The sequence below is a fragment of the Rattus norvegicus genome, chromosome 5 (genome assembly GCF_021556685.1).
Source record: "Rattus norvegicus strain SHRSP/BbbUtx chromosome 5, alternate assembly SHRSP_T2T, whole genome shotgun sequence".
NCBI lineage: Eukaryota > Metazoa > Chordata > Mammalia > Rodentia > Muridae > Rattus > Rattus norvegicus.
Window position 1 is genome coordinate 158828583 of NC_141538.1, and position 27234 is coordinate 158855816.

At 53.9% G+C, this 27234-nt stretch overlaps 1 protein-coding gene across 15 annotated transcripts in view; it reads right to left on the minus strand.

Annotated features, from left to right (window-relative positions):
* Arhgef10l (Rho guanine nucleotide exchange factor 10 like) overlaps nucleotides 1-27234 on the minus strand; it is a 159780-nt gene that overhangs the window by 25017 nt on the left and 107529 nt on the right. For all 15 annotated transcript variants that reach the window (XM_087551093.1, XM_087551091.1, XM_087551088.1 and 12 more), the window contains 7 exon segments: nucleotides 26454-26569; nucleotides 25912-26039; nucleotides 24392-24492; nucleotides 14046-14167; nucleotides 8440-8526; nucleotides 5458-5681; nucleotides 3792-3946 (listed from right to left, as the gene is read on the minus strand). In XM_087551093.1, coding sequence (XP_087407219.1) covers nucleotides 3792-3946; nucleotides 5458-5681; nucleotides 8440-8526; nucleotides 14046-14167; nucleotides 24392-24492; nucleotides 25912-26039; nucleotides 26454-26569 — 933 coding nt within the window.

The following is a 27234-nucleotide window of genomic DNA, read 5'->3' on the forward strand; positions in this document are numbered from 1 at the left end:
AGTGCCAGTGATCAACACTGAGTCCCCTCCGAGTCTGTGCCAGTCCCTCTGCCCATGAACAAATTCTTTAACTCCCGCAAGCCTGCACGGCACATGCTGTCATTAGCCCTGACTTATAACTAACACACTGTCAGTTCAATTACCCAAGTCACAGCTACACAGCTGTCCCTGCTCTCTGACTCCCAATAGTCTGCAGGAGCCAAAGCTGACACCATTTAATTAAAGGTGACAACAGAGGCCCAGAGTAGAGAACCTGGGCGAGTCCCCCAAGGAGAGCCGGGCCAAGCAGCATTTAAACCCAGAGCTGCATCTGGCCTAGCTGCCTCCAAGCTCGGCTACCTGTTCTCCTCTGGGACTGGTGACTGGGCGGTGTAGGTGACCAGCAGTAGGCAGGACCTCCATAGAAATGTGACCCTGGATCACAACACCAGATTCAGGGAAATGCGAGGCTTTTGAGCGCCCCCTAGTGACAGAAGCTGAGTGTCTGTGGCCGGATGCCAGAGCCTGTGCCACTGTGGCTCAGACAGGAAGACACTTGGGGAAAGGAGCTGAAGATGCTGGGGTTGCACCTCAGAGGGTGGGAATCGTGGTTCACCCAAAGGCATGGCAGCAAAGGCCAAGAAATCCTTGTCCGCCACCCAAGGACAATACAACACTGTGGCTAAAGTCCTGAGGGTCAGATATACACTGACCATCCCAACTTCATGGGCTGGTGTCCCCAGAAGCCCTCTAAAGCAAGGAACTGTGATAAAAATTAAATATAAATTTCTATCAGAGTGGACACTGGCCAGGAGGCCCCTCCAGAGCCCACAGGGGCACCCTGACTTTGCTGGGACTTGGTTTTCTTGACAGACTGTCTTCTAGGGTCCTTCCAGCCCCCCATGTACCAGCTTCTCAGATTACAAAGGTAATCACTGAGCTGGGACAGGGGTTGAGAGGCTGTTCCCTCCCCTCACCCTCCCTTCCCAGCCCTTGGGTAGTTGTAAGCAAGCACACACGGTCTAGAACCTGCGCTCTCCGGCCCACAGCCGCCCCTGTGTGACAGCTCATTTATCTAGGCTGCATAGCTGGTCAGCAGAGACGAAATCCTGTCTCAGCAAAGGCACCTTCAGGGTGCCAGCATCCCTCCTCCCCCAGCCTTGGGTGACACAGCCTACTGGGCTCCCACAGGGGTCCAGATCTGGCTACAGATGGGAGGCAGGACAGAGTGAAAGTCATTGAGGCTAAGAGGAGACCACACTGGGGACATGGTGGGGTATCCATTGTAGGCACCTGGGGAAACTTGCTCATGGAACCTTCTCGAGCAGCCCGGGAGGAGGGGTTGTCTGCACCCCCCCCCCACCTCACAGGTGAGGAGACTGTCAGTTCAGTATAAACATCTCATCCAACGCCAGCTCCAGAATGAAGCAATTCACATCGCAGACACTCCTGGTCACCAGGGGCGCCCTGGAGGGGTTCTGGAGGGGTACCTTGAGGCTGGCCTAGGAACAACACAGAGAAAGCTCTGCTCCTGAGCTGAGGGGATTCTGGGGCCTCTGTTAAATCACATGGTGTCGTGGGTTCTAAGAGCTGCTGAGAATCGCCTCTTGGAGGCACCACATGGTGGCTGGGGACCCAAGAAAGGAAAGACTTCTCAGAGGCCACAACAACCATAGCCAAACCAGGCATGAGGAGAATGGGATCCTAGAGAGGGTGTGATGCCAGGCGTACCCACCCTCCTGTCAAGGGGGCCAGTGCCTAAACTCTATAATGCTTCCCTACTTCCCGATGGACTGAGACAATCTCAAGGTTCTCATGAGCAACTATCCACCCTGGACCTTGCCGAGTGCCACTTAGTCTGGCTCTTATATAGCTCTCTGGGGGTGGGGCTCATGATGCCAGCCATGCTCCTGCCTCTGGCCTTTATACATACTGGTCCTTCTGTTCCAAACGCTGTTCCTTCAACTCACCGCTTGCCTGGCCACCTCTCTCGGTTCTCAGCTTCAGGGTCTGCATTTTTGGATAGGCCCGGCCACCCAACCCACCCGACTAGGTAAGGAGTTTCTAACAGGGACCCCAATCTTACCTCAGGAGCCCCTGGCCTCCCACTCAATGGCATGGCTATTCTGACCTCCCCCTGCAGACTTTAAACCTCACAAGGGCAGGAGACATGCCTGTCTTGTTGGCCGGTGTATTCTCCGCATAGAGTGGATGTTTATACACATCAGGGGGAGCAAATGTTTGCAGGGCAGACTCCCCGAAAATGAGGATAGTACTCTGACAAGCTAGCAGGCTTCATCCTCAGACTGCAGGTCAATGGCTAAACCCAAAACTCCATCAAGGACTGGACCGTGCCTCCCCCAAAATCCACTCAGCTACAGCCCTGATTCTATACCGATGCCCCAGAATTTATCCTTCCTTGGAGACAGCATTCTTACAGATGTAATTAGTGGACCTGGGATGGTCCCTAACCCAGAACAGCAGGCATCCTTGTAAAAGGGGAGATAGAGACACAAGAGTGCGTGACCAGGGAGACATCCTCGTGAGGACAAAGAAGACCCAAGTGGCATCCCCACCAGTCACGATGCGGCTGAGAACTGGAGAAGCCCCGATCCTGAACTTCCACTGTTTGACCCACCGCTGTGGTGCTTGGCTACAGCAACCCCACGCCCCGCCCACCTAAGCCCTCCTCTGAGTAGTCAGGGCTGGATGAAGCCTGCCTGAGTCACGGTATCCAGGGTGCATGGGAGGGTGGGTGGCCCCTTCAGAACCTCTTGTCTAAACCTTAGCACATCTGAGCCAGGATTTACATTCACACACACGCTCGGCTCCGTCTGATGGTAAGAGGGAATTTTTTTTCCCTTCTTCCCCCTTTAATTAAAAACTATAAATGCCTTATCAAAAGCTAATTAAAAATACCAACATAGTGCCAAGTAGGGGGAAGAAAAAAAAACCGTCATTACAAATATCCATTTATAGCCCTGCAACAGGCTGCAAGAATGAAGCAGCCTTCAGATCTGAGTTGAGCTGGCTGGGGAGGGGGGAGGGGACGGTGCTGTAGAGCCCTGGGGTCTCCTCGATTGCCACCGGGTCCTCACCACCAACCCGGGGGTTGAGTGAGCCTCGGGGGCCTCAGAGACCAGGCATGGCACCCACAGGGCTATGAACACACTGTGTTCCTCCCACCCCAAAGTTCAGGGCATTGGTGCCTGGAACAGAGGTAACTACTTGCTAGAGTAGCATCATGAGGCTTAAGATGAGGGAACATGGGGTTGGGGATTTAGCTCAGTGGTAGAGCACCTGCCTAGCAAGTGCAAGGCCCTGGGTTCGGTCCCCAGCTCCAAAAAAAAGAAGGTGAGGGGATATCACATGCTTGACACTGTTCCCGGAGCACAGTGCACACCACTGCAGCATAGCTCTGCTAAAAACACTCCCAAGGGGGGCTCTCCTTCTCAGCATCCATTCTAGCCTGTGCCCGGCCCACATCGAGTGGTTTTAGTTCAGCAGAACCAAGAGAGGTGCCCGGGCACAACCTGATTCTCACTTTATGAAAGAAGAGCCCAGGGCACAAAGGAGGACCACTCGCCGGGGACAGAGCTGTCATGGGGAGGAGCCTGAGCTAGAAGCCAGATCTTTCCAAGACCACCCCCAGTCTCTCGGCCTGTGGAGCACTGTCCCCCAGGGCTTGTTTATGGACAGAGAAGTAAGTGTTCTGTTTTTATAGAGACTTCCATATGGAAAGGCCAGGTCCTCTCCAGTCTGAGGTGTCCATAAGCACCCCCATTCCCACCCACCCACCCACCAGTCCTCACCACTGGTCCGAGGATAGGCAGCGAGGGTTCCGTCCTGCAGGCCGGCAAGCAGGTAGAAGGGACTGTGACGCAGGCAGAGCACGGGCTGCGGGCCTGGGCTCTTGCAGGTGGCCAGGCACTGGGTTCCAGTGTCCACACTGCCATAGAGCAGGATGCTGGAGGGAAAGATGATATCACTATGACTCATGGGCACCGACCTGCCTGGGGCTTCGCTTGCCCACCCTAGTTTCTCCTCCAGAAACCCTGGCTTCTGTCACAGGACAAGTCAGGGCTCTGGCTCCAGAACACAGTGAGGAAAGTAACTAGGTTCCAATGCCACCCAGAACTGAGTTCAAATCCAACCACTGACTCCCAGCTGCTGACCTGGAGTGGTGACCTTCCTTCTGTTCTCTCCATCAAAGGGGCCATGGTGCCCATTTGAGGGCCATTGGGGAAGAAGCCAGACACAGAGGCCATGAGATACTGGGTACCATTTATAGGGTATGCCCGAGGGCAACCTCCCAGAGGCCAAGGGTGACCGGCAGTTTTCAAGGAAAGGGTGTGGGTATATGCTTCTTTGGGGAGTAATGAGAATTTTCTGGAGCTAAGTCGTGATTGCCAAAACCCACCAAATTGTGTACCTCAAAATGACTAAAATGATTGGTTTCACTTTGTTTTTTGTCTTTTGTTTTTTTGTTTTTTTTTTTTAAATCAGGGTCTCGATGTGACCCAGACGGGCCTCAAAATTGCTCTGTGACCGAGGATGACCTGAAACTTCTGACCCTCTGCCTCCTGCCTCTCAAGGGCTCGCAGACATGAGTCACCATGTCCAGTTTGAGGTTCTAGGGACAGAAGCCAGATGTTGTATTGACTGGACAAGTATTCTTCCCGCTGAGCCACACTTCCAGCCCCCCTGAAAAGATGAATTTTGTATTACATGAAATTTATCTTGGCTCAAAGCTAAAATTAAAAGTGTTTACCAGGTCCCCTAAAGTCCAGGCCCAGACTGGGCAGTAGGCCACAGGCCCAGCCTGGACTACAGGGAGGTTAATGTGGCTTTCTACTACTTCTCCTTGGAATGCTGGCTTCAGCTCCTCCCTGTGTGGGAAAGGGGATTGGGGGATAGCCCCCAGGCTGCAAGGTCATGGTGAGAGATCCCACCCAGCATGTCTGAGGCACACAGTAGGTACTCAGGTACACAAAGTCTCCTACAGGATATGGTGAAGAGCACAGATGCAGGGGGCTTCTCTGTTGGACGATCTTCTCAGGATTAGATGGGACTGGTCTTCTGAACGGTATCTACAGCCTGCACTGGGACGGGCGTGGTGGTGGGTGCTAAGCCTCACTGCCCACAGGAACTTGAGACTCAACCAGGGAGACAGGGAGAGACTGCAGGGGTCCTGAGCTTCCCCTCAGACAAGAGCCTGACTTAACATGGTGTGTCTAAGGATGCACGGCCAGGAGGTGGTGCCAGAGGGGTGTGTGTGTGTGTGTGTGTGTGTGTGTGTGTGTGTGTGTGAGCAATGACATAAGCCACTCCTGACACTTAGACTCCCACATTGGCTGTCTCAGGTCCCCATCCTTCTGGTGACACTGCTCTGGGGAAGGGTGCTTTGGCTAGCCGTCCACAGAGGGACTTCCTGCAGCCATCCACCTGACAGCACAAGCCATCTCTGTCTATCCTCACCTGCCATCCTGTAATCCGAGGCACACAGTGGGGTGCACTGTCACTGAGGGATCAGTGGTGGCCCGGCTCTCCTCTGCACCCTCAGCCTCCTCCTCTGGATCGGGAATATACTCTATGCAGAGCACAGGGGCTGACAGTGGGAAGGACTTGACGGTGCGCGGCGAAGGCCGATTCAGGGAGAAGATCTCCACCTGGCCACCAGCACCCTCCTGCCCACCGCCAACCTAGGAGCAGAGGCCAGGAGAAGCTGTCAGGCTGGCAAACAGAGCATCCCTTCCCACACGGTGACACAGACTCATATATACAGACACACAGACACACAGACAGATATACACAGATACAGAGGCCAGGAAAACCTGTCTGGTAGCAAACAGAGCATCCCTTCCCAGGGACCACACCCTGACATAGATTCACAAATACAGACACACACAGAGATACACACAAATATATATACACATACATACACAAACATATATACACACAGATACAGGCACATGCACAAACACACAGAGAGACACATACACAGATATGCACACATACACACAGATACAAACAGACACAGAGATACACACACATACACATACACAAATACACACATGTACACAAACACACAGACAAATACATACACATATATATAGACACACACACATAGAAACATACTCATACACATATGCACATAGACACACAGATACACATATACACACATAAACACACACACAAAACACAGTTCTGAGGGATACACACACGACACACCTACACAAAAATATACATACACACAAATACACATACACACACACAAACACACAGCTCTCGGGGATGGTGATGGAAACTCCCTCTTTACTCTCCACACACACCCTACACTCAACAATGGTCACGTGCTTCCAGCTACAAGGAAACAAATTAGTTTCCCGGCCAAAGGCAGTCAAGCAACAGGTACTACTGTAACGTGGCTGCAGCACCCACATAGCTCTCCAGCTTCCCCTGCAGAGGCCTCCCAAGCAATATCCAATGAGCCCCTGGCCTCTTGAAAATGACCTCTGTATTGCTCAGTTTCGCTTTTGTGTCGAGTTCATGGTAAGCACCCAATATACACCTGTCAAGTGAATGGATCGGTGCGCTATGCATGCGTGGGCCACTAGATGGGTGAGTGGTGGTTGGGCTGTGGGTGTGTGGAAGGAAGGAAGGAAGGATGGATGGGTGGGTGGGTGGGTAGATGCACGCATAGGTGGATGGATGGATGAATGAGGGGATGGGATGGATGGATGGATGGATGGATGGGTGGGTGGATGATGGGTGGATGGATGGATGGATGGATAGATGATGGATGGGTGGGTGGATGGATGGACAGATGGACAGGTGAGTGGATGGATGGATGGATGGTTGGGTGGGTGGATGGATGGATGAATGGATGGATGGATGATGGATGGGTGGGTGGGTGGATGGATGGATGGATGATGGGTGGGTGGATGGATGGATGAATGGATGGATGGATGATGGATGGGTGGGTGGGTGGGTGGATGGATGGATGGATGATGGGTGGGTGGATGGATGGATGGATGATGGATGGGTGGGTGGGTAGATGGATGGATGGATGATGGGTGGGTGGGTGGATGGATGGATGGATGATGGCTGGGTGGGTGGATGGATGGACAGATGGACAGGTGAGTGGATGGATGGATGGATGGTTGGGTGGGTGGATGGATGGATGGATGATGGATGGATGATGGCTGGGTGGGTGGATGGATGGATGGATGGTTGGGTGGGTGGGTGGGTGGGTGGATGGACGGGTAGATGGATGCATAGGTGGGTGGATGAATGAACAGATGAAGGATGGACAGGGTAAGTGGATGCATGTGTGCATAGATGACTAGAGACATAAGATACGAGATGATAACTGGGAAACAGTGAGGGAAAACAATCAATATTTGTACTACAGTCTGAAGGTAAGCCAAGGCACAAATGCACAGAGACGGGAAGGAGCGTGTCTTGGAGCATGGCCAGGGACTATGAAGCCAGAACCTTGGACAAGAGGACAGGCAGCAACCCAAGGAGCACAGGGCCAAAAGTCAGGGCTTTGCTGAGAACCGCAGAAATGGAGAAGGCAAGTAGAGGCTCCACATGAGATGAGTAATAGTGCTGATACCTGGGCCACGGTGAGGCCAGGGACCCAGCCCTGTGACCAAGCCTCCTGTGACCCTGGACCCCTGTGACCCAGCCTCCTATGACCCAGACCTCCTGTGACCTCGGCCTCCTGTGACCTAGGCCACCTGTGACCCTGACCTCCTGTGACCCCAACCTCCTGTGACCCCAGCCTCCTGTGACCCAGACCTCCTGTGACCTCGGCCTCCTGTGATCCCAGCCTTCTGTGATCCTGGCCTCCTATGACCCAGGCCTTCTGTGACCTCGACCTCCTGTGACCTAGGCCACCTGTGACCCCAGCCTCCTGTGACCCTGGCTACCTGTGACCCCAGCCTTCTGTGACCCCAGCCTTCTGTGACCCCAGCCTCCTGTGACCCAGGCCTTCTGTGACCCCGGCCTCCTGTGACCCCAGCCTCCTGTGACCCGGGCCTCCTGTGACCCCGGCCTCCTGTGACCCCAGCCTCCTGTGACCCGGGCCTTCTGTGACCCAGGCCACCTGTGATCCCAATCCCCTGTAACCCTGGCCTCCTGTGACCCCAGCCTTCTGTGACCCGGGCCTTTGCACAGCCTCCAGTTAGCTATCTCCCGGAGGGCTGGTCAATTGCAAAAGCCTCACTCTCCCCGAGTTCCATTAACCTGGATGAGGCCCTACCCTCCACTTCCAAGCCCCAAGGTTTCTAGAAAGCCTTTGGTAGACAGGGATGGGAGGCCTTCTCAGAAGCCTTCCTGGGTGTCACCTTCTCTGTCCCCATCCTGAAGACCAAACACCACCACCACCACCACCACCACCACCACCACCACCACCACCACCATCACCAGAGCTGTGCAAATGGCACTGCTTACCCAAAGGTAGCCCTGTGGAAGGGAAGTGCTGACAGCCGAGAAGCCCAGCAGAGGAGAGTTCACAGGACTGTGGACCAGGCCCCCAAGCTGTGGAGACAGAGACAGTACAGTTGGGTTAACCGGTAAGATTGCCAAAACAACAAACATTTGAAAGACTCCTGAGCCCATTGGCCCCCAAACGAGAATCCTGAGGACAGGATCAAAGAAGGGACACGGGCCACACGCGGCTCTCTGTGCTTCATACTGATCACTGTCCTTCTAGAACCTTCTGTCCAGAAAGGGCCTGCCGGGTGCTCTGGATCTACCCAGGCTCTGGAACCAGGCAGCTCCCAGGTAAGGCTTGTTGAGGACCCCTAAGCCCCCTCCTTGTGCCTCCCGCATCCAAGCCATTTATTTTGAAGATGGATAAGACAAAGTCCACAGAGGGCCCGGGCAGCACTAGGTCACAGAGGAGGTCAGCGCTTGCTCCTGCACCCCCAGGGGCCTCCCGCGTGGCTCCAGAAAGCTGTGGGGAGTGGAAATGAGATGTAGGCGCTCTGTATCAGTCTCTGTCTACGGAAGGACCCACTGGCTCAGGGGCACTGGGCGGCTCGCGTAAACCTGTGGAAACCGGAAGTGGGTTGGCAGTCACCTATCACTGTGCGCGCTGGCTGCTCATATTCTGTCCTGCCGGGCGGCCTCTCAGAGCCTTGTTTCCCAGAAAGCCTGGCTCTCTGGACAGTACAGAGAGGGCGGGCAGTGGGGCAGGACGGAAGGTGCTGTGCCAAGGGACACAGACACAGACTTTCCTAGGCAGGTGCTGCCCTCTGCTGGTGAAGAGCCAGCCAGTCCCGCTCTGCTGGAGCGTTCTACCAAAACTCCTAACCGTCCTGGGCAAGAGGGCCAGAAGTTACCTCAGACACCCTCCTCGTGTAGCAGTCAGACTGAAGCTCAAAGAGGCGACGGGATGGCTTGAGGTCACACAGCATGTTAAGGGCAGAGGCAGGACTAGAACTCTCTCTACCTGGAAGCCCCAGGGCAGCGGCCTCAGCCCTATGGTGTCCCACTTTTTCCCACCTGGCCCACACGCTGAGCAAGAAGCCACCAGAACCTTTGCTACCATGCCAGTGCTGGCTGACGGTGACGTCACAGCCCAGACTCGGGCATCTCCATGACAATTCCCGTGGGCTAGGTGATTGACAGAAATGGGTCTGAGATGGTAATGACAACGACAGACTTCCTTAAGGGACAAGTGTCCCTCAGACTTGCTCGTGACAGGAAGCCAGCTTCTGGGGAGCCAGGTGCACGAGAGAGAGGCAGGGAGTAGCTGGAGAAAGGGAGCAGGCTTTGCGTGAAGCTGGCCTCGGCTCCAACCCTACTTCCACATCAGCTCCCTGACTGTAAGTGGGGCCCTGACATCTGGCTGGGATGGCCTTAGGGCCTGAAGAGGGCAGCTAAACAGCATGGAGCACAGGCCTGGATGCCCAGCCGGCACCCAGCAGCCGGGAGGCTCTCAAGGCCTGCATAGAATTCTTCAGAACTTTATATGAACCACAACTGACCAACTACACAGCCAGCAAATCAGCAGCTACAGTCCGAGTGTGTTTTCCAGAGGCCTGCGTGCTAGGAGCCTGGTCCCCAGGGTAGCAGTGTAAACGGGTGAGACCTCTAAGAGGTGGAGGTGATTAGGTTGAGGGTACAACATCCCAGGAAGAGATGAATGCAGTTCTCATGGGATCCCGGTTAACTCCCTTGAGAGTGACTCGTTACTAAGTGAACCAGCCTGACCCTGAACCCTGACTTCTATTTCTCACCAGATACTGGTCTCCCCATGTGACTGGTCCCATCATAATAATGTCATCACCCTGAGATCTTACCAGGGAAAGGATTGGGACTGTCTGAACTTGAGATGTCCAGCTTCCAAAACAGTGAGCCAAACAAACCTCTTTTCTTCTTACAGTATCCAACCTCAGGTATTTTGTTATAGCCATAGAAAAACTATTACCCGTTGTGGCTAGTGAAGGCTGGTGGCCATCGGAACAGAGGCTTCTGAACTGGGAAGCTGAGGACTAAGCTATCTGGCTGAATACCCTCTGTGGGGCCAGGCTACAACCCCAGGGCCACAAGGCATTCAAGCCTCGAGCATCTCAGAGAGCCTGAGCGATGGCTTAGCAGGCAAACGGGCTTGCCACCAAGCCCAACGACCTAAGTTCAAAGCTCTAAACCCACATGGGGGAACGATAAAATGGATGTCCAAATGTACACCATGACAAGCCTCCACAAGTAAATAAATAAACAACATAATTTGATTAAAAAGCAAAGCATCTCAAAATGCACACACCTGACGCTCCCAAACCTATGGCCAGGCGGGCCTTCAGACAAACCTGGTTTGTGGCATGTCCTCCCCTGACTTCCCGCTGCCCCTCCAGGGACAGGCCCCCTACTTTAGAATGGAGTCAAGAGCCCAAAAAGAACCCTCAGACTTGCCAGCGGTCCAGCCTTTGGGAACTCCCAGGGGACCTGCCAAGATGTTTGCCCTGAATGCACTGGACACAACTCTGTCGAGTGTGCACATATATGCATGTGCATGTGTATGCACAGGGGTTTGAAGGTCAGAGGTCAACACTGTCGACACTGGGCGTCGTCCTCAACTACCGTTCACCTTCTTTTTGGAGACAGGGTATCTTACTGAGCCTGGAGCCCCACCTCTCTCTTTCCCCCAACACTGGGTTGGCTTCAGGCCCACAGTACACACCCATCTCTTTTTATATGAGCGCAGGGATCAAATTGTCGTTTGTGTGGTCAGCATTTTACCACTAGGTCATCTCTCCAGATCCTTCACCATATCATTTAAGTCTCCCTCTGACCCAGTCACGGGGTGCTAGGGGGCTCAATTGTCTCTTCGACTGATACTAAAGATGTGACTTTACACTATGAACCGCGACAGCTTTCCAGTGTCACACCACTGGGGCATTCCAGGCTGGGGGACAAGTCCGGCAGGAAGGCTCCCAGCCTTTGTCCTTTTCCAATGGGTCTGGCATGGCCCAGCATGGGCACAGCTGCCTGCTCCAAGGAGAGAATTGAGCCTCAACCACCAGCAAGAACAGAATTCAATGCACACTTCACAGGCCAAGGTCCTGTCTGCCCAGGAAAGAGGTGGGGCCAGCAACTCTCCCTTACCCAACTCCAGCCTCCTCAGGGAAGAAACAGGCTGCCTGCCCACTCCTGTGGCTACCTGAGAGCCCAAGGGAGTGGGAGAGAAGCCCGGGTAGCACCCGCATACACATCTGTTCCCTCAGTAATTGGACAAGGCTGGCAGTCTCCGCTCTAATTCATCCGGCTGCTGGCACAGAGCTGATGGGGCACAGCTGTCTGGGCTAGGTAGGAGGCGGGCAGGGCTGAGTGAGAACAGCCCAGGAAATATGGCAAGACAGGCTCTGGCGGGTTCCCAGGAACCCCCTCCTTCAGGCCCATTACCCACAGATATTCATGCATGGCTCTCTCGGCTGACGTGGGGCTCCTTGGGAATGACTGAGTGGGGCTGAGCACTCTGCCAGCCCATGAGTTCTTGAGCCCTAGTAGCTCCAAGTGAGGAGACACACGGGCCCTCATTTACCTTCCCAGGTTCTGGATGGCAGAGGAGACAGAAGGCTGCTTGGGGACTCCGTCAACCCTCTCTGACCTGTGTACCTGGGCCCCGCTGCAGAGGCCATCGCACCCCAGGGCCACCCTTGGGTAAGTAGTGCAGGATAGACCCAGACAATCCATGGACACTGGCTTCCACACCAAGGCCCAAAGGTAACCCCACTCTTTCATTATTTCCCTTTAACATACAGTCCATACTCTCCAGGAAAACCTTTTCTTTTAACTATTACAAAGGAGACTGGAGAGATGGCTCAGCAGATCAGTTAAGAACACTGACTGCTCTTGCAGAGGAACTGGATTCAATTCCCAGCACCCACAAGGCAGCTCACAACCATCTGCAACTCCAGTTCCATGGGATCTGGTGCCCTCTTCTGGTCACTGTGGGTACTGCATGCATGCATATGGGGGCACACGTGTACACTTAAAATAAAAGTGAATGTATCTCAAAAAATGAATTAGATAAGTTTTAGGTATTCCTTGGGAGACTCTGGGTGAGGCTCGCTCAGCAGCAGAAGAGAGAGACTAACTTTTCCCTGCCCCCAGCCCTGGCCTCCAGGTCCCAGGCTGACCCAGCCTCCGGCAGGCCCCTGCACTGGGCTCCAAGCCTCGACTGACTGTCCTGGCCTCTTCTTCTACCCACAGAGCCCCCATCCATGGATTCAAATCAAGATCCAGATGACACCACTGCCTGCCTTGGGTCCATTGGGGCTTCAAGAATGAAACACTGCAAGTCTATCACAGTCTCCCTCTCCCAGGGGCTAGCCTCATTGCCCAGAGAAATAGTCTCAATGTCCTCTCCAGAACTCACATCGAAAGTTAACGGCCACCATAACAGGACTAGAAGATGGCTCCTTTAAGAGACGACGAAGCCGAGCTCAGTCCTATTTCCCTGCCTGACCCTTTTGATTTGTCTGCTCCGTATTGATTTGACCACTTAGAATGTGGGTCCCCAGGGTCCTCTGGGGTCTGTGTCTTCTTGCTATGTGGATCTCTGTTTAATGCCACCTCCTCAAGGGGCCTCCCTAACCATGTAGCCCCCACTTCCATGCCTACTGTGTCTCTGCTTTAACATTGTTTATATTCCCTTCGGTGTGCTGAGGTCCCTTTGTCCACTAGACTAAAGGCCCTATGAGGCGGGAACCTCGTATGTCCTGGTCACCACTGCACCCCCAGTTCTAGTATACAGTAGGTGCTCAGGGATGACCTGCGAACGGACAGATGAACAAAGGAATGGACGATGAACTTACATCGCAAGGGCGCTCTTTCAGGTCTTAGAGCCCCAGTCTACAGCCCAGCCCGCACGGCTCCTGGGACTATTTATCTGTGCTGGGTCCCACGCTCGCTCGCCCGTCCCAGAGCTCAGGGTCCTCATCTGCTTGGGAGAGGATAGACAACAGTTGCTCCAGATGGAGGGGCGGGCTCTGCCAGGACATAAGGGACAAGTGACGGCTGTGGGGGCGAGCTTCCTGGTGGTTAATACCATGGAGACTGTAATCAGGTTAAACCAACCCCTTCACTGACTGTCATTTCCGAAGACCTGGCTGGGCTTCTCCTGTGAAAGGCTGTTCTGACCACTATTACAGGAAGTGTGGCTAAATACCAGAAGGATGCCGTGGGCAAGTGAGGGTATGAACGCCACAAGGCATCCTGGGATGAGGAGAGAGTCCCGCCAAAGCCAGCAGTGGCCTGGTGGCATCATCTCGGGCACAGTCCGGAGTCAAGCCTTCAACAGATGAGGCTGCTAGAATTCACTGTCACAAAATAATGGAATTTTCCACCCCGTGACCCATGCTGGTCACTCACACAGACCTTTCTTTTGGTAGGAAAGGTAGCTCGCAGAACAAGAACGAATGGCTTGGCCCCCGGGTCTGTCCGCTGGACTGAGACGCTGAGTGAGATTTTGCAGGTACGACACTACCTAGACACTGGCTATCCCAGGCTAGGCAGGGCCTCCACAGCAACCCCGTGACGGGTCCACTCACCTGCAGGCTGAGGGCCCGGGAGGAAAAGGCAGGGACGCAGCAGGCCAGGATGGGGCACCAGAATGGGGCTTTGCTTTTCTTGTCCTCATCAGGACACAGCCATCCCGGCTGGTTCTCCTCCCCTGCAGTGAGAGGAAGGGGGTATATGAAACTAGTTAGGGTGTGAGCCCCAGCCATAGCAACTGGCCCTGGGGGTCACCACGGACCCCAGCAGGCCAGGCCTCTTGGTGACTTCATTCCTCTGGTCAGACTCCCGCCCCACATGCCTGTTGGACTGAGATGAGGGTGAGAGTATCAGGCTACGAACCTCGGGCTAGGGACCACGGTCGGGGGGTCTGGGAACCCTGAGGGCAGAGTCGCGGCCTGACCCTACCACGGATCCACCTGTGCAGACACTCCAACCCCCTGAGCCTCAATTCCTTTGCCAAGGAAAGGGTGGCTGGTCTGGGGAGTAGTCAATGGGTCTTAGGACTTGCTGTGCAAGCATAAGAACCAAGTTCAAATCAGCACCCCTGTGAATACTGTGAGAGTGAGTACTTGCAACCCAGGTGACAGCAGGGAAAGACAGACAGACCTTAGGGGCTCGACGGTCATTCGGTCTAGCCGTGAGCGGGGTGGGGGATGAAATTATAAGGCTGGGTATGTGGCTCCATTGATAGACCATTTGCCTGGCATACAAGAGTTCTATCCCCAGCGTGAAATGAATCAGGTGTGATGCACACACCCATCGTCCAGCCCTCAGAAACGGAGGCAGGAGCCTCGTAAGTTCAAGACCACCCTCAGCTCCACGGCAAGTTCCAGGTCTGGGCTGGACCATGTGAGACATGTCTGCTGAGCAGAATGTGGCTGAGGCGGAGGCCTTCCTTCATCCTGTGCTTTGCTAAGGGATAGGCAAAGGTCCCTGTTTTCAAGAACTGAGTCAGACGCCTATGTCTGAAGAAGTGAGAGGCGGATCTATAGCAGCAGATGGCGAGGAGGTGGTCGGGGCTCTGCTCGAAGTCAGCCTCCTCTGACGAGCCCTTCCTGTCCACCCTGGCTATGGCATCTCCTCTGAGGGCCTGTCCTGTGCCCCTTGGTGTCTCATGCCCACCTGAATCCTTGTCAGCTACAGACCTAGTTGTGGCTGTCACCACAGGTCCCTCAGTTGTAAGCTGTAAGCCAGGGTCTGGGATACGTCATTCACCTCTAACCCTGCAGCAGCGTCCGGCACGGACTAAGAGGTCAGAACACATGGGCTCAAAGAATGAATAGGAGGAGGCTGGAGTGGAGAGATGGCTGGGTGTGAGAGCATTGGCTGCTCTTCCGGAAGACCCAGGTTTGACTCCCGGGACCCACATGGTGGCTCACGACTATCCCAAGGGATCGGAACCAGGCAGAAATGGAAATTACACGCAGACAAACACCCATTCACAATAGAAATTTTAACCTTTTAATGATGAGAGGAACGGGGAGAAAAGAAACTAATGCCAGCCCCAGAAATTCTGCCTACTAAGGGGCCTTCCTTTCTTATATACCAGATCACAACAGCCATCCAGTGTGACAAGGCTACTGCCCTAGTGTGTGTTTGTGTGTGTGTGTGTGTGTGTGTGCAAGCAGGAAGGTGTGACGGTTAACACTGATTACAACCTAGCAGTCTCTAGAATCACCATGGAGACCAACCTACGGGCATGTCTGTGAGGGAATTTCTAGTCTGGGTTAACCGAGGAGGGAAGACCCACCCTGAATGTGGGCGGCACCATTCCCTAGGCTGGGGTCCTGGACTGCACAGAAAGGAGACAGTGAGCTAAGTGCCTGCATCCATCTCTCTCGGCTTCCTGGCTGCAGATGTGATGTGACCAGCTGCCTCGAGGCCCTGCCTCCTTTCTTCCCTTCCATGGTGGAATGCACCCCTCAAGCTATGGTCCAACAACATTTAAAAAAAAAAAAAACTTCCCTCCATGTTCCTGTTGCAGCAATGAGAAAGGAGCTGTGGGTCCACCTGGCCAGCATTCACAGCAATAAAATGTGGGTAGAGCGCTCATCACCATAGAAGTAACACTGCAACACAGGGATTGGGAAGCAAAACTAGGTAGGTCCTGACTGTGGCATGAGGCAGCACCCGCATAGAGACTTTGGGCTACTAGGCTCCTGGAACCAAGTTCTTCACACTAAACCTGCAAGAACACAAGGCTAGGGTTGGGGATTTGGCTCAGTGGTAGAGCGCTTGCCTAGCAACCGCAAGGCCCTGGGTTGGGTCCCCAGCTCCGAAAAAAAGAAAAAAAAAAAAAAAGAACACAAGGCTACACTTGCTCCAATAAGGCCACGCCTCCTCCAACAGGCCACACCTCCTCCAATAAGACCATGCCTCCTCCAACAGGCCATGCCTCCTCCAACAGGCCACGCCTCCTCCAACAGGCCACGCCTTCTCTGACAAGGCCAGGCTGAATGCTACCAACATAGCAATGCTCTAGCTCTTCCCGAAGATGCCCACCTGCAGGGCGCCTACAACTCCAGGGTCATGAGGAGGTCATCAACTGTTGGGACACCAGCCTCCCTCAGTCCCACATTCCTCCTTGTTGGCAAACAGGAAGGCACCCTTCCCAACCTCCAGGGCTAGTCTGTAACAACTCCACAGAACGTCATTTGCTCCTGTTTGAAAACACCAGTGGCGTCCTGGTCTGCTTGGAGTAAGGCCCAGACTCTTCTGGAAGAGCTACAAGAGCCACCCCTCCCTCCCAGCTGTATCTTCTGGTCACCAGGCTCCATAATTGTCAGCCATTTCAGCGCGCAGCTCTTGGTGTTCCGTTACGTGGAACGCTGCCCAGCTAGTACTCGAGCCATTCTGCAGCGGGTTCCTCTCCTAAAAGCCTCGCCTAACCACATGCCGGTCCTTCCTTATCAACAGAGTTCCAGCCCATTAGAGTTGTCACATCCCTCATTACTGCAAGTGTCTCCAGGTTGGAGCGACTCAATTTATGTCCATCCACTTTGCAAGGGTGGGAAAGCCGAGACCGGCCTTGGATACTGAGCGTTGATCTTTCCCTGAACTGGCACTAGGTGGCGCCATCTCTCAGGATGCACAACAGCCAGCTCCAGGTCACCCGGATCACCACACCAGACATTTCTGGAGGTTGTCTTTTTGGACCTTGACACATTTCCCAACCCCCACCTGTGTATGCATTTTCACAAGGGCATGTACGTATGCATGTGTCCACACATCCATACTTGGTTTGTCTGAATTACTAAAGATGGCACCTGGGCCATCTGGCAATGCTAGGACACGCATTCCACAACCTACACACACTTGATTACGCACACATTTTGACCCTGGGCTAATGGAAATGACACAGGCATACCAAAGGTCGGCTGGGCTAAGCTGTGATGTGGGGAGGTAAGGGGTTAAATGCAGTTTTCCCTTCAGATGAGCTTATAAGGCACAACCCATCATAACTGAAGGAACAGGGTTGGCTCTTCTCCACGGCTTCTCCACTTCCGTGTGCATGGGTGTGGAGGCAGGAGGTTCTTCTCTACTGTGCTGATGGTCTGTGAAGGCCAAAGCTATCTACACATAGCAACCACTTACACCGTGGCAGCCATACTACAGATCCACGCCAATGACCGAGGGCAACCTGAACATAACCTTTCTCTCAGAGCCCATTTTGCACTGGTATCTAAAATGCCCGGGCAATGTGATTTGCTTTTATGAGAGGCCAAAGAGAAAGGCTAGCATGTGTAAGGAAGAACTACTCCTAGAAGAGGCCCAGCCCAAACGCCAGCTGGGCTACAGAGGCTGGAGTGAAGCCCACGGGTGACAACACTGGAGAAGCGAGACGCTTCCTTTAATACCAAAGGCTGACCGGTGACCCCGACGGCTCCCATCTCTGCCAAGCACTCAGCACTGATGGGCGTTTCCTAATAGGCCCAGAAGTGGCCCTTCACACTCTGGGTCCTAGAAACTGTCCCATAAACCCTAGTCCTGCCCACAGAAAAGAGAAAAAGTCAGCATGTGAGAGACTTGTCAGGCAAAGCACAACTTCCGCACATGCGCAGAACAAAATGCCCCCCATCCCGGTCGGGGAAACACAGTAAAGTAAGCCATGGACCTGTAGCACAGTATGCGCAGGCCACGGTGCCTTCTCAGTTAAGGCCCAGAGGTAAATAAACAAAAGCCAATTTAAGATACGTGTCCCTGCCCTCAGGGAACACTCAGTCAGGCAGACCCTCCAAGTCAGGCCGGAGACTTGTGGCGCTCACCCACCTGACAGCCAGATAAGAGAACGCACAGCCTCCTCCTCTACACCGCCCGCCCCCCAGATCTTCTCTCCCTTCCCCTGTGCACCCACAGCCTATCAGGCCCTGACAATTCATGCCCATATATATCTTTAACGATCTGACCTTCTCCCTCCAGATGGTGTCTTTCTTGTGCGCAACTGGGAACGCTAAAAGAAAATGGAGCTGCGGCTCCCCATCTGCCACTGCCATTGTCCCTGTCACAAGACCAGAGCAGCTGAGACCAGATGAGGAGGCTGTGGCCACTGAACACGGAAAGTCCACTTGGGGCAGGTGACATTCAGGAGAGGCACCAAAGGCACAGAGGTGATTTCAACTGACACTAAGCAGAAGCTTATTTAGGGCCGTGTTTGTCAATGCTTATGGGTCTCAAGAGCCATAGCGTCATAGGAGGGAAGCCCTCCCCTCTCTCTCACTCCCAGCCTAGAACCCATCTCTTCCAATCCCCAGGTACCGCCTACTCCAGGCACCACCTACTCCAGGCACCGCCTACCCCAGGTACCGCCTACTCCAGGCACCGCCTACTCCAGTCTTCAAAACATCTTATGGCACGGAGCCTGTTGCCCCGTCTAGAGAACAGGGGACAGAATTCCAATCATTTGGAGTTGTTGGGGAGCCTAGAAAGACTATAAACGAGCTCTAGGATATACCAGGCCCTGCAGAAATGGTGGCCATTTTTTATCTCTCTCCCTCCCCTTAACACCGTGGAAAGAGGCTGAGGTTGCGGTCTTCACCATCACTGACCACTGTTCTCAAAATTCCCAGAACCACGGCTGTTTTCAAGACCTTATCAGACAGCCTGGTGCAAGGAAATGCTACCAGTGACAGTCGGTTACCAGGCCAAGCGCCCTTTCCATGAAACACCCCACCCTGAGTTGCTTAAAGCCATGGAAGCCAGCTGAAGGTCATAACTTTCCAGCTAGGGTGTAGAGCCTTGTACCCCTTCCCAGAGAAGAGGGCCAGCACATCCAGAAAAAGCCTAGGGCAGTGGTTCTCAACCTGTGGGTCTCAACCCCTCTGGGGGAGCAAATGACCTTCTCACAAGGGTCACCTTAGGCCAACAGAAAGAAGGTAATTATATTATGATTCATAACAGTGGCAAAATTATAGTTATCAAGTAGCAACCATAAGTTTATGGTTGGGGTGGAGCAGTCAGTACAACGTGAGGAACTGTACTGAAGGGTCACAGTATTCAGAAGGTCGGGGCTCTCAGAGTTTTGCTACACCCCAGTTCTCAAGACTCTGCTCCCCTGGCCCTCATAACCCCAGGGACCGGGGACCCGTTGGCGTAGGGGATCCTAGCACTGGAAGGTTTGCAGAGTTAATGAGACTGAGATCTAGGACACAGTCAGAGGCTTCCTGGGGCTAAGGTTGCAGATGACCGTAGCTGTGAAGACAGAGAGGGCTGAAGACTACACCCGAGACGTGAAGGAGGGAGGCAGCCAGGTTGCATGCAGCCTCCTGCCTGAAGCCTCTGATACTCCTGCAAGCGGGGGTGTGACAAGGGCCTGCCACACCCAGACCCTCTCTGGAGAGCTGTCAGCAGGAGAGGTTCTGAGGCCTGGAACTATAAGGGTCAGGGGAGCAGAGCCTTAAGAACCCGGAGGGAGGGTAGGAAGCAGAACCAGGAGAGCCCCAACTTTCCCTTCCTTCTCTGGAGCCCTCTGTGTGAACCCATAACCTCTATGTATAGAGGCTAGCAGCTGTGATGGCTGGGAAGAGTCTGGCTCAGCTCTGCTCCGCCATGGGAGGCTCTAACTCCCCAGTGCAGGGCTGCCTCCCACACCCACACCCCATCTCTCACCAGAACCCTGTGGCCTGAAGCACCTGCATGGTGCCTACTCTCTGACTCCTCCAGAGCTGGAAGCCAAACAGCTGACAGGGCAAAGTGGCTCAGAAGCCTTGGAACTAGGAACCAAACGGTGTCTTCTGGCTCCAGGTCGCATGGCATAAGGCCTGCCCCAGTCCCCTGCTGCACCTTCCAGTGCACCTGAGACCCTGTTACAATTAGCAATGGCCCTTAAAGAACCAGTCTGGTCACAGAGGAGGAAACTGGGGCTCAGGAAGGAAGTCTGCCCTTCAGTCTTTGGGGGATGGCCATCCTGACTCACTGATGAGGAAGAAAATTAAATATGATAAAGGACTGACACATCTTTAACATGGTCCTGCTCCTTGCACATCACACACACACACACACACACACATATGTGTGCACACATACATACACACACATACATACACACATATGCATGTACACACATACACAAATATACACACATGCACACACACATACATGCACACATATACATATGCACAGACATATACACATGTACACACATATGCATACATATACACATACGCATAGACCTAGACATAAACACGCACATATGTACATGTACACACATACATGCACACACATACATACATGTACACACATACATGCACACATGCATACACAGATACATGCATGCACAGACACACACAATACATGCATACACACATGCACATATACCTGTATACACGTGCATACATACACACATGTACACATGTATGCACATACATGCATACACACATGTGCGCACACACTCACACACATGACACTACAGATGAGAAACAAAAGCAGCCAAATGAAAAGAACAAATTATTCAAGTCCTAGGGGACCTGGAATTCACATATAATTTCAAACGACTCTCCTATGAAGACTGCTGAAGTGACTCTGTGGAGATAAGACGTTCACCAGTTCACCAGGCCCAGCAGCAAGGGCCCAGCTCCATAGAGCATCCAGGTTCTACTGGGAAGCTGCCTGAACAGCCAGCCTGGGAGCCCCGCTGTGATCCCAGGTACCTGGAGAGCCAATGTGGAAGGACTGGTGAGTTCAAAGCCTGCCTGGGTGACAGAGTAAATTCAGCTCAGGGAGGCCCCCGCCTCAAACAGGAGGAAAAGGAGAACTGAGGGTGTTAGTCAGGCAAGGCTCTGCATGCCACCCTAGCTCCAACTGGACAGAAGGAAGGAAGTGGGGGGGGGGGCTGAGGAAGAGAAAGGAAACAAAAAGGAAGACAAGGAGGGAGGCAAGGGGAGGGGAAGATGGAGGAGGGGGACATGAAGGATAGGGAAGCAGCCCAGGGTGCAGGGGGACGGGGAAGGATCAGGGGTGCAGGAGAAAGGGGTGCAGAGGGCAGGGGAGGGTTGGGGAGGGGCAGGGAACTGGGGAGAAGAGCAGAAGGCAGGGGGCAGGGGAGGAGGGAGGGAAGAAGGGAGGTAAGACAGGGGCAGGGGAGGGTTGGGGAGGGGAAGGGGAGGGGTGGGGTGGGGTGGGGAGAAGGAGTAAAGGGGTAAAGGGGAAGGAGGCAGCAGCCTGAAGGTAGGAGCAAGGGGGAGGGGAAAGAGGGGGCAGGAGGCAGGGGTTCAGGGAGGCAGAGCCGACTTACACTGAGTTTTAGCATTGGCCCACCTTGAAGATAAAATAGGAAAGACAGCTCGTGCCTGCCCCCAGGCCCAGAAAAGGCACCGCCTTAGCCCTTCCAAGGGCCGGAATCTCTGTCCTCTGCAGCCTCCCCTCTGGTCTCGAAACACCAGCCCTAGACACAGGGCCCTGGGCACTGACCAAGCAGACACCTGTGGTCCCAGCTCCTGCAGAGCCACACACCCTCCCCATCCTCCCGCTCTGCGCTTGCTCCCCCACCCTCACCCCCCACCCCCCTCTACCCCACCCCACCCCCTCCTCCAGGGCCCTGTGCACAGCAGCAGAGTGCCTCACTTGGATGAAAACCAACTGTGATTTCACAGGCGCCCCATGTTCCAGGGAACACCTTCAGAGACCGGGCGCACACATGCTCGTGCACACGTGAGCACACACACACATACACACACACACACACACAGTCATGCATGCATACACATTCACACCCACACACTCACACACATGTGCAAGTGCACATGCTCACGCACCCACAGACATTCGTGCACCCACATATGCACACACACACTCTCTCACACACACACACGCACACACACGCATACACATACACATCCTGCTCTGGCCACTGTGAACCACCCACTACTGCCCCAGGACTTACACACTTGTGGCTGCCACGCCTGAATCACTTGGCCCAGATCTCCCCATGGCTTCTCCCTGACACAGCCAGCCCTCACTCTCTGTGGCAGCCACATGACCCACTTCACCCCCTTCCCAGTCCACCACTCCACTTAATGTCCATGTGTCCATTCCAAACTTAAGTTCCTCAAGAGCAGAGAGCCTTCTGAGCTTTGTCCGGGGTCTTTATGTCTAAAATTACCAGGGGATGGGAGAAGCAGAGGCAGGAGGATCTCTGTGAGTCCAAGACCAGTCTGGTCTACAGAGTGAATTCCAGGACAGCTAAGGCTACATAGGGAAACAAACAAACCAAGCTGGGGACAGTCACCTATGTTTATAATTGCATCATTACTGAACAGAAAGATAGACCTTTGGGGCTTGCTGGCTACCCAGCCTACCTCAGTCGGCCCTAGAACAAACATGGGGAGCTGGTGAAGAGGCTCAGTGGTTAGAGCACTGACTGCTTTTCCAGAGGACCCAGGTTCAGTTCCCAGCACTCACATGATGGCTCACAACCATCTACAACTCCATTTCCAGGAGTTGTATTCCGCGTTCTCTTCTAGCCTACGAAAGTACAAGTCATGCAAGTGGTACACAGACATCTATGCAGACACACACGCAGTCTTGTCTTTTAAAATGGATGGTGCCTGGGGAACACCTGTGCTCTGGCCTTTACCTGAGTACATACACATACACACATGCATGCACACGCTCACACACACAAGCATGTATACGCTCACATACACACATACATACACACACTCACACACATGCATGCACACATACATACACCCACATACGCATGCTCGCTCACACATACATGCACACGCACTGGCACGCATGCATACATATGCATACACACACATGCATGCACATATATGTATACACACCTGTGCACATACACATGAATGCATACATGCCCATGCTCACACACACTCACACACACACACACACACTGCTATACAAGGCAAATGAAAAGGGGTTTTTAATGAATGAAAGCCACTGACAGAGGCCTGACTCCTGATCCAGAAATGTTTTTTGAACCTACTGGAGGAGCTGCAGATGGCTCAGTGGTTAAGAGCACCACCTGCTTGTCCAGAGGACCCAGGTTCGATTCCCAGCACCCACATGGTGGCTCACAACCATCTGTAACTCCAGTTCCAAGAGATGTGATGCCCTCTTCCGGCCCCTTCAGGTACTGCGTGTGTGTGGAGCAGATACACATGCAGACAAATCACCGATACATAAAATAAACATTAAAAATTAACTCACCTATCAAAAGATCACACACACACAGTCAAGGTAAATAAAGATGCTCCCAGTCTCGGCTAGACCTCACCATACAGTCCTGACTGCCCAGGACACTAAGCCATAAAACAAACGTAAAATCGTTACCACCCTGTGCGTGTTAATACCTGTGCGTGTTAACACAGCGGGGATGCGACAGAGGCAAGTGAGGTGGCCTGGGCCCTGGAAGCACAATGCCTGGTGTCTGAATCCTACATCTAACCCTTCCTGCTGTGAGATTTCAGAAAAGTTACTGCTCCTCTCTGGGCCTGAGACCTCAGTGATTTTCTTTTTAAAGCTCTCAACAGACCTACCTCAGGGAACTTATAAACAAAGATGATGTGTGACTTTTGCAAGCATCCAGCCTGATATTTATCTACTTCACCATACTGAGAAATCCGTCAGTGGTGGTTAGGGTTCCTCCAGTGAGTGCCCCCACACACGACTGGTTAGCAGGCAGGCAGGAATCACCTCTCCTTGGCAGCTAATTCACTTTGTGTCAAATCCCAATAACTCAGGGACAAGGAAACCAAGGCTTAGAGAGGGAAGGCATGGTCCGAGGTTGAGAACCGGGTTTGTTTCTGCACAGCATTGCCTCCCTCCCACTGGGACTCACCCTGTTCGCTGACCACCTCAGGCTCATACCCCCGGCCTCTCTCCCCACCCTGCCCTGGCTCTGCCCACACCCTGTACTCACTTAGTCCGATCTTCGCCAAGTGTAACCTGTTGACCCAGGAGATTTTGCTCAGGGGATTTGGTGTGATGAAGACCACCATGAAGCTGATGGGCCGGCCGGACCTGTGGGAGAGGCAGGACCCAATGGTAGGCCTGGTATAGCAGCTCAGCTCCACCGAAGGCCTTGGAAGGCCTCGCTCTTTTTCAAACCGTGCTCCAGAAGGTGGAGGGAGGCCCGTGGCCTGGCAAACTCCACCCCCTTGGGGAGATGGCCCTCTGCCCTCTGTGATGGGCTTCGGGCACCTAACCAGAGGAGCTAAACCATTCTTGGCAGTCCAGTCCCAGACCCCCAACACCCCTGGCTTTATGGGCAGCTAAGACCCTGGCACCACCAACTGCCAGCATTTCGCTGACCTCCAGAAAGGACTTCATACTGTCTCTCCCCAGCGGCCGGTAGGCACTCACTCAGGAGATGAATGCAGAGTGGACACACGTGCAGAAAGGAAAAGAGGAAGAATGGGAGGACAGGAAGGAGGGAGAGTAGGAAAGTGGGAGGGAAGGAAGGAGAGAAGGAGAGGAAGGAAGGAGGGCGGGAGGGAAGAGAAAGAGGTAGGGAGGGAGGATGGAAGGGTAGGGGTGGGATGGATGGAGGAAGGGAGAGATAGAGGAGATTGGACATCACCACAGAGCAGCAGCGGCCCCTTTAGCATCCTGTGAGTAAGCCCACCCCCTGGAAGTGGGCAGGGCACACTGTCTCTCAGTCTCTAGGTGCCATGGAGAATAAGGCACAAGAGAGGAGACAGCAGAAGAGAGGGCAACTTCTGAAGCTCAAGCTGCAGCCTCCCACATTCAAACATCAGAACCCTGTTCTCTTCCTGAACCTCTTCCCGGACTCCAGAGGCCCAGGCCTGAGCATCTGAGCAGTGAGCATTTCTGACTCCCACTGCTGAGACCCCACCTTATGCAGAGAGGTTCACAAGCAAAGCCCAGGGGTCCTGAGTCTGGCCCCTGGCCCCTGGCCTCACTTCCTTGTTTGTGACCTGAGGATACTCAGGCACAGCCTACAGAACTGAGACAGCCTTGTTCTTAGTCTGCCTGCCTGCTGGGCCAGTCTGCAGCTGCCTTAAGACCACCTCTCCACACAGAGAGGGTGCCCCAGCTCCTGTGGTGAATCTTGTGAGCAGAGGACCTGAAAGGGGTGACCGGGTCTATCTATGAAGAACTGGGATGTCACAGGCTGAGGTGAGGAAAGAGGGTATGACGTAGTAGGCTAAGTGAGTCTGACAAGAGAAAACCAAGCTAACCCAGATGTCAGCAAGACGTCCCTTCATTCACACCCTCATTCCTAAGTACCTACTATGTGCTAGGTGCTTTCCTGGGCATGGCCCACAGTGGGTGTATACCACCTCTTACCACAGTGGTTACAGAAAGCAGGAGGTCCTAGGCACACATACACACTCTCTGTGTGTGTCTGTCTCTGTCTCTGTCTCTCTCCCACCGACCCCCTCACTGGCAGCAGCCCCTCCCCCCATGCCCCCTCACTTGTCAGGCTTCCCGGGCAGCAGGAGCCGCAGACGGCACTTGTTGGCCGAGTGGATCTCCTCCTCCTTCACTCGCATGAGCCTCTGGAGGGCCAGGCACCAGTCTTGGGCCACGGTCATGTTCAGATTCTAGTGTTGGGGAGAGAAGGGGTCACCACAGTCTCCTGGCTCCCGAAAAACCACAGGAGACCTAACACAGCAACGGTACCCGGGGCACATGGGATAAAACCTTCAACACACCTGTTCATTTAGCCACAGGAGAGGGGATCCCATCTATATACGCAGGACTTCCTAGCCCTGGGTGAGGGCCCCACCCAGTCGCTGCTTCCTCTCAGAGGGACATCTGAGAGGACACTCTGAAGCTGGGGGCAGAGGCCAGGGAAGAACTGTAAGACTTCCAACTAGTGCATAAAGCCAGACATAGGCAAAGCTTTCTGAGAGGGTCAGGGGGTCACAGCCTTTCTTACTACTCCATTCTCAGAGCCAGGGTGCAAAGAGGCCCCATGCAGGGCCCCTCCCTCACTACACCTGGGCCACGCCTACCTGGTATGTGCCATGCAAGGTGCTGATAAGCAGGGTGATCTGCTCCACCACCGCTAGGTCCTTCTGCAGGTCCTGTAGCTCCTGGAAGAGGCGTGGGGGGCCCAAGTACACCTTGTCTGGTAGAGAAGACACAGGGATCAGCCTTGAGGCTGGGGAAGCTAAGCGTCTGCTGATGGGAAAAGTCAGCTATGTCCACAGAGAAGAGCCAAGGGAAGTGCTAAAGGAAATATGACCAGGTTTGGGACAGAGGTCCCAGCAGAAGGAGAAGGCGTCATACCTGGGATCATGCCACAGTCAGTCTGTACGGAGGCTCACAAGGACCATAAGACCTAATCAGCCATGCTCTCGGAGAACTGGGGAGCCTTCAACAGGCCAGAATGTGATGGGTGTGGCCAAGCCAGAGAGGAGCTTGTGCAGAGGTGCTGAGGCTCCTAGCAGCCTTCGAGCAGCAGACTGTTCAGTGACATATGGGGGACCAGCTATGTAGGGCAGGGAGGGTCCCTGCTCCTATGGGACTTAGGACCCATAGGGTTGGGCAGACAGCAGGGGAGGAAAGTAAACTAGCCAGATGGTAGAAAATGCTTGGGAGGAAGGTTCCAGGGTGACAGGTTAGTGGTAGGGAGTGGGAGGGCATAGAGCTCAGATGTTGATACAAATACAGGAGACACTGGTGGACAGCGAGAGACAGAGAGGGAGGGACAGGCAATTCAGAGAAGACCTTAAATGGCACCTTGGGAACGGTGGCACACACTAGCCCATGGTTCTCAGGCTGCCTTAAGGG